This window comes from Ursus maritimus, unplaced genomic scaffold (genome assembly GCF_017311325.1).
Source record: "Ursus maritimus isolate PB19 unplaced genomic scaffold, ASM1731132v1 scaffold_16, whole genome shotgun sequence".
Classification (NCBI taxonomy): Eukaryota; Metazoa; Chordata; class Mammalia; order Carnivora; family Ursidae; genus Ursus; species Ursus maritimus.
Genome location: NW_024424008.1, coordinates 38,695,084 through 38,705,320, shown reverse-complemented (window position 1 = coordinate 38,705,320; position 10,237 = coordinate 38,695,084). Strand labels below are relative to the sequence as shown.

The 10,237-nt window shown below is 53.7% G+C and overlaps 1 protein-coding gene across 1 annotated transcript in view; it reads left to right on the top strand.

Annotated features, from left to right (window-relative positions):
- The window catches only part of ADAMTS15 (ADAM metallopeptidase with thrombospondin type 1 motif 15), a 26,267-nt gene extending 16,503 nt beyond the window's left edge, over window positions 1-9,764 (top strand). The window contains exons 5-8 of the mRNA XM_040631019.1: window positions 2,522-2,699; window positions 3,715-3,896; window positions 4,001-4,176; window positions 6,235-9,764. Of these exons, the coding sequence (XP_040486953.1) occupies window positions 2,522-2,699; window positions 3,715-3,896; window positions 4,001-4,176; window positions 6,235-7,009 (1,311 nt within the window). The 3' untranslated portion in view covers window positions 7,010-9,764. The remainder of the gene's footprint in view (window positions 1-2,521; window positions 2,700-3,714; window positions 3,897-4,000; window positions 4,177-6,234) is intronic.
- The last annotated feature ends 473 nt before the right edge of the window (window positions 9,765-10,237 follow it).

Below are 10,237 nucleotides of genomic sequence, written 5' to 3'. Positions count from 1 at the left end.
GTGGTATGAAATTGCTCTCTCCAGTTCCCGTCTTGCCATTTTTTTCTCTGGAGCCCATTCCAATCTGGCTTTCTGTCCTACTCTTCCTCTAAAAATAACTCTCACTAAGGTCGCCAAATGGCCTCGCACTGCTGAAGTTAGTGATTGATTATCGTTCCTCATATTGCCTGACCCGTTAGCGGCGCTGGACACAGCTGATTACGCCCTCCCCTGGGAACACAGGCTCCACTGTGTCTTGGTTTCCCTCCTCCCTTACTGGCCGCCCCTTCTGGTCCCCTTCACAGGGTCTTCCTCATACTCTTGTTCTTCCAATGTTGGGCATTCCAGCGCTGTCCTTAGTCCCTGTCACTAGCCACACTGACCTTGTGGGTGATTCATCTAGACCAAAGGCTTTAAGTACCATTTACATTTATACATTGATGTCCCCCAGATTTGCATCTCCTGCCCAGACCTCTGCCTGAACTACAGACGGGCATGCCCCACTGAATCTTGATGCCGCCATGTGGATAACCGATAAGGATCCTAAACGTAACATCTGAAAAGACCGAGCTCCTGGTCATCTGTCCGGAACCTGCTTTGGCAATTCTATCCTCCCATTGCTTGTGCCAACCCTCTTTTCTCTCACATCCATCTGTCTGGTATTTCAGTCATTCCTGTTGACTCTGTCTTCAAAATAGAGCCAGAATTGAGCCTTTTTTTTTTAAAAAACTATCTTATCTGCGATCACCCCGCACCAAGCTACCTTGGATCATTAGTCGTGCACCCTACCTGATCTCCTTGCTGCTGGTCTTACTCCTCACAGATTGTTCCCACCATCGCAGCCAGAGGGATCCTTTAAAATGTAGGTCAGGTCATGCCACATGCTCAGAACCCTTTAGGGGCTCTACTCCGAGCTCAGGATGGTGAGCCGTATCTCTGTCTTTGTCTCCTGCTTCTCTTGCTCTTGTGATGCTGGAGTACTCCAGGCCTGTCCCTCCTCAGGGTCTTTGCATTGCTCCCTCTGTCTAGAATGTTCTTTCCCTCCTATCTGCACAACTCCCTCTCATACTTCCTGTCGGCTCTGCAGGGAAGCCTCCGTGACCCCCTGTAATATAGAGCAGCCCACCTCACCAAGGACCTCCCTCCCTCCCTCCCTCTCTCCCACCTGCATTTAACCCCTCCTGACGCTCTGCATGCACAGGCTTATTTTTAGTTTCCTCTGCTGGGAGGCAGTCGCTGTACATGGCACTGGCCATTAGTAAGAATTCAACAACTCTTTCAGTCTGTGGAGGGTCATCTCAGACCTCTGACAGAGAACTTCCCTCGTGTGATGGGGACCAAGCCCATAGTGCAAGGCACTGAGGAGGGAGGAGGTGCAAGGAGCAAATGTAGACACTCTTAGGAATCAGAAGGCTGGAATGAGGTGGGGGGCTAGTTGGAGGAGGAAGCAGGGCTATGGGCAAGTGTTCCTTTCACAGGATGTGAGGCCTGTTGACACAGTGAGGCAAGAGCTATCTGACAGAGGGCGGAGAGAGTAATGAGGCCGCATGTATGCGTAAGTTAAAGTATTTAGATGACCTGCAGCCAGTTCCCGATTAGCTCCATGCGTCAGTCACTTTGGATGATGTATGATAGCGTTTTAATCCCGGGCTTGTACAACTGGGCTGCTTCCTCTGTTGCCCGATTGATGTGTGTTCTGGGGATGAAAACTCGCTTTACTGGCATCCTAAGAAAAACATAATGAAGACGATACATTTCCTATCCCTTCTCCACCCTCTTAAAAAATGAAACAACTCTGCATCATTCACCTCGAAGCCAAATAGAGTTTTAGGATTGCTTTGTAGTTTCCTATCTTCGTCTCCTCGGAGCACAAACATTCGAACCTCTTACATGTAGTGAAACTTTCTCAAATTAAGCCCCTGTTGGAGCTTAAAATCTGGTGAAGTCTAGTTTGGAGAGAAGTCGGAATTATGGAACATTTGCAAATAAAAATATTCCGATATCTATGGCAACAAGGTTTCCTGGCAAGGCTGGGGGCTGCCTCTGCCTTAGATTTAGAAACTCTTGTAGATACCCTGACAATAGGTAAGGAGAAACTTTGAATTCTTGCTCGGTGGCAAGCACAGTGCTAGGAATTTTCATACACGTTGCATTATTTAAACTTCTGCCTGATTGCACACCTGGGTATTATTGGCCCCATTTTTGTAGATGAAGCACTTGAATTTTAAGAGGTTTTACTACTTGCTCAAGACCACCCATATGGCGAGGGCAGAGGCGATGATAGAACTTGGCCACCTGACTCTCTCTTCTGAGCAAACTCATTTATAACTGGGTGCAGTTGGCATTTGCTAATTACCAAGTTCAAGTGTCGCGTGGGTGCTGTGTACGCTGACCATTTGCTTGTCATTTTCCTCTTGTGATACACGGTGGATTTCCTTGCAGTGGGATGGGATCGTGGCGTACCTGTGTAACTCTTCTGCAGGGTCAGGGTGTGGATGGGCATCCCAACCCCTGCAGGAGCATGACGGACTCTTTCTCATAGGTGGACGGCTCCTGGGCCAAATGGGAGCCCTATGGCGCCTGCTCGCGCACCTGCGGTGGGGGCGTGCAGCTGGCCCGGAGACAGTGCAGCAATCCCACCCCTGCCAACGGGGGCAAGTACTGCGAGGGAGTGAGAGTGAAGTACCGATCCTGCAACCTGGAGCCCTGCCCCAGCTCAGGTGAGGAGGGGAGGGCCCCTCTCCCCGCACCCCCCCTCTTCTTGGCTGCAAATTACTGCATTCAACATTCTCTCCCGGAGGGCAAAGTCTGGAAGTGCAGAGGAGTGGATTCCTCTTGGGCTCACTTCTTTGCTCACTGCCCATGGGCAGGGGTGTTTTCTTCTTGATGCTGAGGCTGGGACACTAAGTGGCCCAAGGGAATGACACACTAGATGTCCCCTTAGTTAAGAATTCACAAGCCCATCTTCATAAGCAGGAATTCTACATCCAGGGTCCATGAACTTGGGTGGGAAGGAAATTACATCTCTATTTTTACTAGCCTTTTTGTATTTACATTTTTTAATTTCTTTTAATTAGAAATTTAATATTTTTTTACTACTCTATCTAAAATTTATTATTTCTTTTAATTAGGCAACAAACTCTAATACTACTAGAAGTACCCGTGACTCTGTCACCAGTAGAAATCATGGATATTTTCATATGACATCTCAGTTGTTGGGATTTCTCAGAATGCCATTTATTCTCATCATGACTTGAAAATGACAGTGGTTATTAGACTCATTATTGGATCTTGTTACATAATGGGTTAACAAGGAAGCACACATATCACAGATATGTTTCAATCTACATTGATAGTTGTGTATCAGTATAACTGGTATCTTTTGTAACCTATGTAATATATTTTATCCATTTAATAACATTCTGAAGATAGTTTCAAAAGATTCCTGAAGGGTTTGCTAGCCCAAAACTGTCTGGGATGCCTGTTATAGAGGGAATCGAAGGCCAGGTTACCGTGGAAGGTGGCACGGTGCCTGGAGGTTGCACGATCTTCTGGGACCTGCATCCTTCGGTCCTAGCCTGCTTTAGTTCTTTGGGAGGGGGTGGCAGCAGTGATGAGGATAACCTGGCTGAGGGTAAGAGCTGTTGAGAGCCGTAGGCGGCTGAGCATCCTGGGGAGGGCTCTCCCGCACCGCCCCTCCCTTTAGCTCCCTGCCTGTGCTTCCTCTGTCCTCAGCTTCCGGCAAGAGCTTCCGGGAGGAGCAGTGTGAGGCTTTCAATGGCTATAACCATAGCACCAACCGGCTCACCCTCGCCGTGGCGTGGGTGCCCAAGTACTCCGGCGTTTCTCCCCGGGACAAGTGCAAGCTCATCTGCCGAGCCAATGGCACCGGCTACTTCTACGTGTTGGCACCCAAGGTGAGCGAGCGTGTGGCGGGAGACCAAAGCAGAGAGAAAGGCTTCAGGGATGAGTTTGGCTGAGCTGCCCTTCTCTCCTTTTCTCCCCGCCGGGGGCACTGCAGGTGGTGGACGGTACACCATGTACTCCGGACTCCACCTCGGTCTGTGTCCAAGGCAAGTGCATCAAGGCTGGCTGCGATGGGAACCTGGGCTCCAAGAAGAAATTCGACAAGTGTGGGGTGTGTGGGGGCGACAATAAGAGCTGTAAGAAGGTGACGGGCCTCTTCACCAAGCCCATGTGAGTTCTGGGTCCTGGAGCAGGGGGAGAAGGGCTGAGTGGAGGTGCCCCAGGTGGTGAAAGCTTGGGTCAGACTGGGGTAAATGGGGAGTGCCCTCACTGTAGAGGCCACTTGGACTCTTCTGCGAGTGTGATATTCATTCATTCATTCATTCATTCATTTTTTTATCCATCTATCCATCCATCCATCATCCATCCATCCATCCATCCATCCATCCATTGATCCATCCATCCATTGATCCATCCGTCCATCCATCCATCTAGCAGAGATGAATGCTTGGGGATTCCACCACTGAACAGGAGATGCTAGTTAGGAAGATGGCAGAGAGTCGTTAGGGTCTATCTAGAGTTCTAAAGTAAGACTCGCCCGTGTTCAAATTCAGCTCCCCATTTTCTGGATGACCTCGAGCATGTGACACAATCTTTGGAATTCTGGATTTCCTTCCTCATACCATGGGTATGACATGAATATATTTCCTGTCATGCTGTTGTGAAGATTAAGGGTGTTATTCCAAGTAAAATGCTTAGTGTCCTACTTGGTGCATAATAAATGCTCACTAAATGTTCATAATCATGATCACAGAACAAAACATGCCTGGAGACAAGTGTGACAGCCTCTCTGTCTCACTGAGGCTGAGGCCCTGTCCTCAGGGATGAGACTGAGCCGAGAATGGCAATAAACAGCAGAGCACGTGACTAGGACCTAGGGACTGCCCCTTCCTGGGACATGTGTGCAGGCTCAGCTGAAGAAGTGTCTCTAGGCTTCTCCAGTTCCCACCTCCAGAGCTGGGGCTCCTGGCTTTCTGAGGTCCAGCCTATTCCCTTTTATTTTCAGGGGGAATGCGCTCCTCGGAAAGTCCTGACCCATGCTCTGGAAGAAGCTGGGGGAAGCAGAGCCCCTGAGGTCTCCACTGAGCAGGGATGTGGTGGGCTCTGAAAACTTGGGAGTCCAAGGCCTAGATGGTTGTCCAGGACTCTCTGCTGCCCCCTCTGGACACAGTGCCCTCTGCTGGGTCCCTAGCTGGGCAACTTTACTGGGAACCGGGGCACTGCAGGTGGATGGCATTCGCAGGGATCTGAGGGGAGGCCAAGTGGAGAATTCAAGGTAAACACTCCCAGACTTGCTTCACTGCCTAAATGGCAGGTGCTCCTTTCATAGACTAGTAGAGCTGGAAAGAGCCTTAGAAACCATCTAGTTTGACCCCCTCATTGTATAGGTGAGGACACTGGAACCCAGAGAGACTGATTGGCTTGAGCCACCAGGGAGTTGGTGTCCAAGGCTTGATCTGGGTGCCCGACTCCAGGGCCAGTGTTCTCAGTGTGGTGTCTGGCCCCAGCCTTGGACCAAGGGACTGTAGGCTTAGCTTCTGCCCTTCCTCCTCCTTCTCACAGTTAATATATATTGAGTGCTTACCGGGTATGCTTTAATGAGGTATGTGTGATTATGATCTCCATTTTACAGGTGAGGCACCTGAGAAGCTAAGTGACTTATCCAAGGCCAACAGCTAAGCCAGTGGTAGGGATGGGTCTGGCTCCAAAACCTTGGCTTTACTTTGCCTTAGAATTCACCACAGTATAGAGACGCCTGGGTGGCACGGTCAGTTGAGTGTCCGACTCTTGGTTTCGGCTCAGGTCATGATCTCATGATCTCATGATCTCAAGGTCATGAGATTGACCCCTGTGTTGGGACTCTGAGCTCCGTGGAGAGTCTCCTTGAAATTCTCTGTCTCTCTCTGCCTTTCCCCCTGCTCTTGCTCTCTCTCTCTCAAATAGATTTTTTTTTTTTAAAAGAATTCACCACAGTATAAATGTAGAGAAGAAAAAGATTGCAGGACAATAGAACTAGGATATGTAGCTTTAGATGATGTGGTGACCATCTCATACCACCTTTCACTTTGTGTGCCCCCTGACCTCCCACGGGGTGGTTGAAGCCGTCTGGTTAGTCTTTGTGACCTGCCACAGGGTTTGTGAAAGGGGAATCAGCTGGGACTTCCCGGGGGGAACGAGGGCCTGCTGTCCAGGCGTCTGTCTAAGGCACGATCCCCTTTCCCCCCACAGGCACGGCTACAATTTCGTGGTGGCCATCCCCGCAGGCGCTTCGAGCATTGACATCCGCCAGCGTGGCTACAAGGGGCTGATCGGAGACGACAACTACCTGGCCCTGAAGAACGGCCAGGGCCAGTACCTACTCAACGGGCACTTCGTGGTGTCGGCCGTGGAGCGGGACCTGGTGGTGAAGGGCAGCCTCGTGCGTTACAGCGGCACGGGGACGGCCGTGGAGAGCCTGCAGGCTTCCCGGCCCATCCTGGAGCCCCTGACCGTGGAGGTCCTCTCCGTGGGCAAGATGACGCCCCCCCGGGTCCGCTACTCCTTCTATCTGCCCAAAGAGCCTTGGGAGGACAAGGCCTCCCACTCCAAGGACCCCCGGGGCTCCTCCGTGCACCACAACAGCGTCCTCAGCCTCTCCAATCAAGTGGAGCAGCAGGACGACAGGCCCCCCGCGCGCTGGGTGGCGGGCAGCTGGGGGCCTTGCTCGGTGAGCTGTGGCAGTGGGCTGCAGAAGCGGGCGGTCGACTGTCGCGGGCCCCCCGGGCCTCGCACGGCCTCTGCCTGCGATGCAGCCCATCGGCCGGTGGAGACGAGAGCCTGCGGGGAGCCCTGCCCGACCTGGGAGCTCGGCGCCTGGTCACCTTGCTCCAAGAGCTGCGGCCGGGGCTTTAAGAGGCGTCCGCTCAAGTGTTTGGGCCCCGGAGGGCGGCTGCTGGCCCGGGACCAGTGCAACCTGCGCCGGAAGCCCCAGGAGCTGGACTTCTGCATCTTGAGGCCGTGCTGAATAGGACTGTCCTTTTCTCCTCCTCACTCTCCGCCCCATTGGTGCTGCCAGCGTTCTGGCCAGCCGGAGCCGTGGGCGGAGTTCAGGGCCCAGGGTCCAGGCCACGACGTCACCCACTTCCAGGGACAAGGACCACGGGCAGGGGTGAGCGGTCCCCTCCTCCTCCTCCCTGGCCTGGGCGGGGGAAGCCAAGTGACTAACGCACAGTCTACCTCACGCCCGGCTCCTCCAGGGCCCAGTCTCTGGGAGAGGCTGAGAGGTGCGGGCACTGGCCAGAGGCGCTGGGGCCCAGTTTCCGAGGGACCTGGAGGACGGGCACCTCCCAGGCAGAACTTCAGGGACCTTGGCCCCCTGTAAGGGAGGCCACAGGCTGCTGGAAGAGCCATGGCCCGGCAGCTTGGCACCCTCAGGGGGCCCCGGGGGCTCTAAGCCGTTTCTGAACAAGGCAGGTTTATATGGTGCTGTCAGCCCACCTTTTCTTTCTGACTGACGAGGACTGAATAATAAAAAAAATGGCTGGTGTGGGCAGAAACCGGTGGGAGAGTGGGATGAGGTATAACTGGAGCCTGGGCCACCCCATCTGGGAAGAGGTCTATGTGTAGGGGGAGTCTGGAGCTTTCTCATCTTCCTTCTACTCCTGGCCCTCCCTCAAGAGCCAGCTCTTCCTCCTGTGCTGTCCAGGACGTCAGGCTGGGGCGGGGGGGGGGGGGGGCTTCCAAGTACGCGCCCTCTGAGGTTTGCAAATAGGTATAGGAAGTCAATAGGGAGTCTATTGCCTTCTTCGGGAGGCTTCGGACTGTTAAAAAAAGCTATGAGGGGTGATGGATTCTGTGGTGAAGCAGGGAGTTTGAGGAGTGGCCTGGAGGGTTCCATGTCACTGGGGCTGGGCTTGAGCTTTGGGGGGATGTCACCCTGGGATGGGGAGGAGGCCCCATGTCTGATGGCTTCTTCTTCCAGAGAGGAGGGTATAAATAGGGCTGCTGCCTTAGGTTCTCTCTGTGTTGCCTCAGAGAACCTTCAGAGTGGCCACGGTCCTGTCCCCACTAAGAGGGTTATGGGACATGCCCAGGAGGGCTAGGTGCTAAACACCCACATGCCTGTAGGTGGGTCTTCATCTGGACAGCTACGTGTGGTCTGGCTTTGGGCACATCCCATAATAATGCAGTTGGATAACGGGGTTCACTGTTTGCTACCTCAGGCTATGCTCTCTGGGTACCCACACCTGTCCCTCCCCTGGGGCAGTGGTGACCCTGGTGCTTCCAGCAGACCTGGCTGTTGTCCTCTGCACACTGAGTGGCCCAGACACAAAGATGAGTGTGTGGTACATGGCTTCCTGTTCCCTATGGCCTGGCCACCCTCTGGGGCTCCACATATGAAAGCAGGATCCCTCTCCTCAGGTGCCTTGGGGACAGGTTTCAGGAGACACAAGAATCAATGACCTGACCCGGAGGCCCTTGGCAGCCATCAGTGGGAACTCCTGTCTATCCTAGAGATGTGTTGGGGATGTAGAAACCAGGGTGTTTCCTATAGCTCCAAGTGGGAAGATGTTTTGGGGCTAGAGAGCCTTTGGTCAAGCAGGGTATTTCTTGAGGGTGCAGCTACCCCGGCATGAGCACGGGACATTCTGCTTCTGAGTTAGGTAACACGTCCTGGACTTTAATGAGCTGATATCAGAGCAAGTGTCTTCCCTGGGAAAGGGGTTCAGTCCTTTTATCTGGCTTCCCTTACAAACCAGCCATCCAGGCAAGCCTCTGGGATGGGGCTCCAATCCCAGCCTCACCCCGAGCTGAACCCTTGACCAGAGCTCCCACAGCAGGGCAGAGGGCATGCGGATCTCTGAAGCAGGGCTGCAGCCACTCTTGGGGAATGAAGTGAGGAGGAATCTTCCTGCCTGAATGAGTGAACACCGTGGGGCTGCAACATCCGAAGGGCCCCAGGGCAGATGTGGACCCCCACTAGCCGACGATAGCACTGCACCCTGTGCTTGGTGCACCCTCAGCGAGGACAGGGTGGCACAGGGGCTGTGCAGAACGGGCAGGGGAATGGGGAGGGTGGGAAGGGAGCTGCCGTCGGTGGGGGTGACTGGTCCCCCAGCAGAGCAGCTTTATAAATCATTTCAAGGAGGGACAACCTATCTTGTTCCTGACACAAGCTGGGCCTCAAATGCTCTTTCCTGTCATGTTTTTCTTTTTCCTTTTTTTCCTTTTTAAAAGAAGTATGACCAAGACAACTTGGGAGGTTTGTCTTATCTTTGACCGTTTTTGCTAATCCAACCATGTTCTCCAAGGCTGAGCAGAGACAAGCCTCACGGTACAGGTTTCTGGTGATGGAATAAAAAGTGAAGGTGGTATCTCATGTCTGTGGAAGAGGAGGAAGATTCTGGGGGCTCCAGAAACTTCTTGCATGGGGTGTGGACCAGTAAGGATCTGGGCTCAGGAGCCCCCTGCCTCCTCTGCCCTTTGTGTGCACTGATTGGAGGAGTCCAGCCTTGTGAGCCTCGCCAGGCTGGAGTAGGGGGCTGGGGCGAGCTGAGGGGCTTGGTTGTTCCCAGTCTGGGAGTTGGCTCCCGAAGGCACTAGACACTGTCACTTACAGAGCCCCCCTTTTGTGTTTGGTTCTTTTGCATTCCACGTGCTGCAGAAGGATGGAAGGACCTGGGTACTGGCTGGGCTGTGTATACTGTGTATACATGGGGGCGGGCTGCTGCGGGGACAACAGCCGGCTCCTAATAAAGTTGTAAGTATTTAACACCCGTGCCCTGCTTCTGTGACTTCATCTCATTCCCGCGTACATCCCCCATAGCTGCTGAATGGGCCCCATGTGCCCGCCGTGGCGTCACGGCTACAGTACAATGGCGACTAGGCCAGGCCCAGCCTCTGCCCCACGCAGCCCCCGGGCTAGCTGCGGGAGGCAGAGCAAACAGTCGGGAAGCAAAGATCCAGAATAGGGACAGATGTGGGAGGTGTGAGGAAGACATGAACTGATCCTAAGAAAGAAAATTTGGGTCTGGGTGTGCGTGGTGTGTGGGGCGGAGTGACCAGGAGAGCCGGGCAGCGGGCGGGCCGCAGCCCTGCTGAGAACAGGGTGGGGGCCTTTCCGCAGAGGGACGGCATGCTGGGGCTTGGTGACCAGGAGGAGCGGGTGTGCCGGAGGGTCTGAGAGAAGGTCTCTGGGGCTGGACCGTGGTGAGGGGGTCAAGGCACAAGGAGAGGCTGGAGGGTCCCTTAA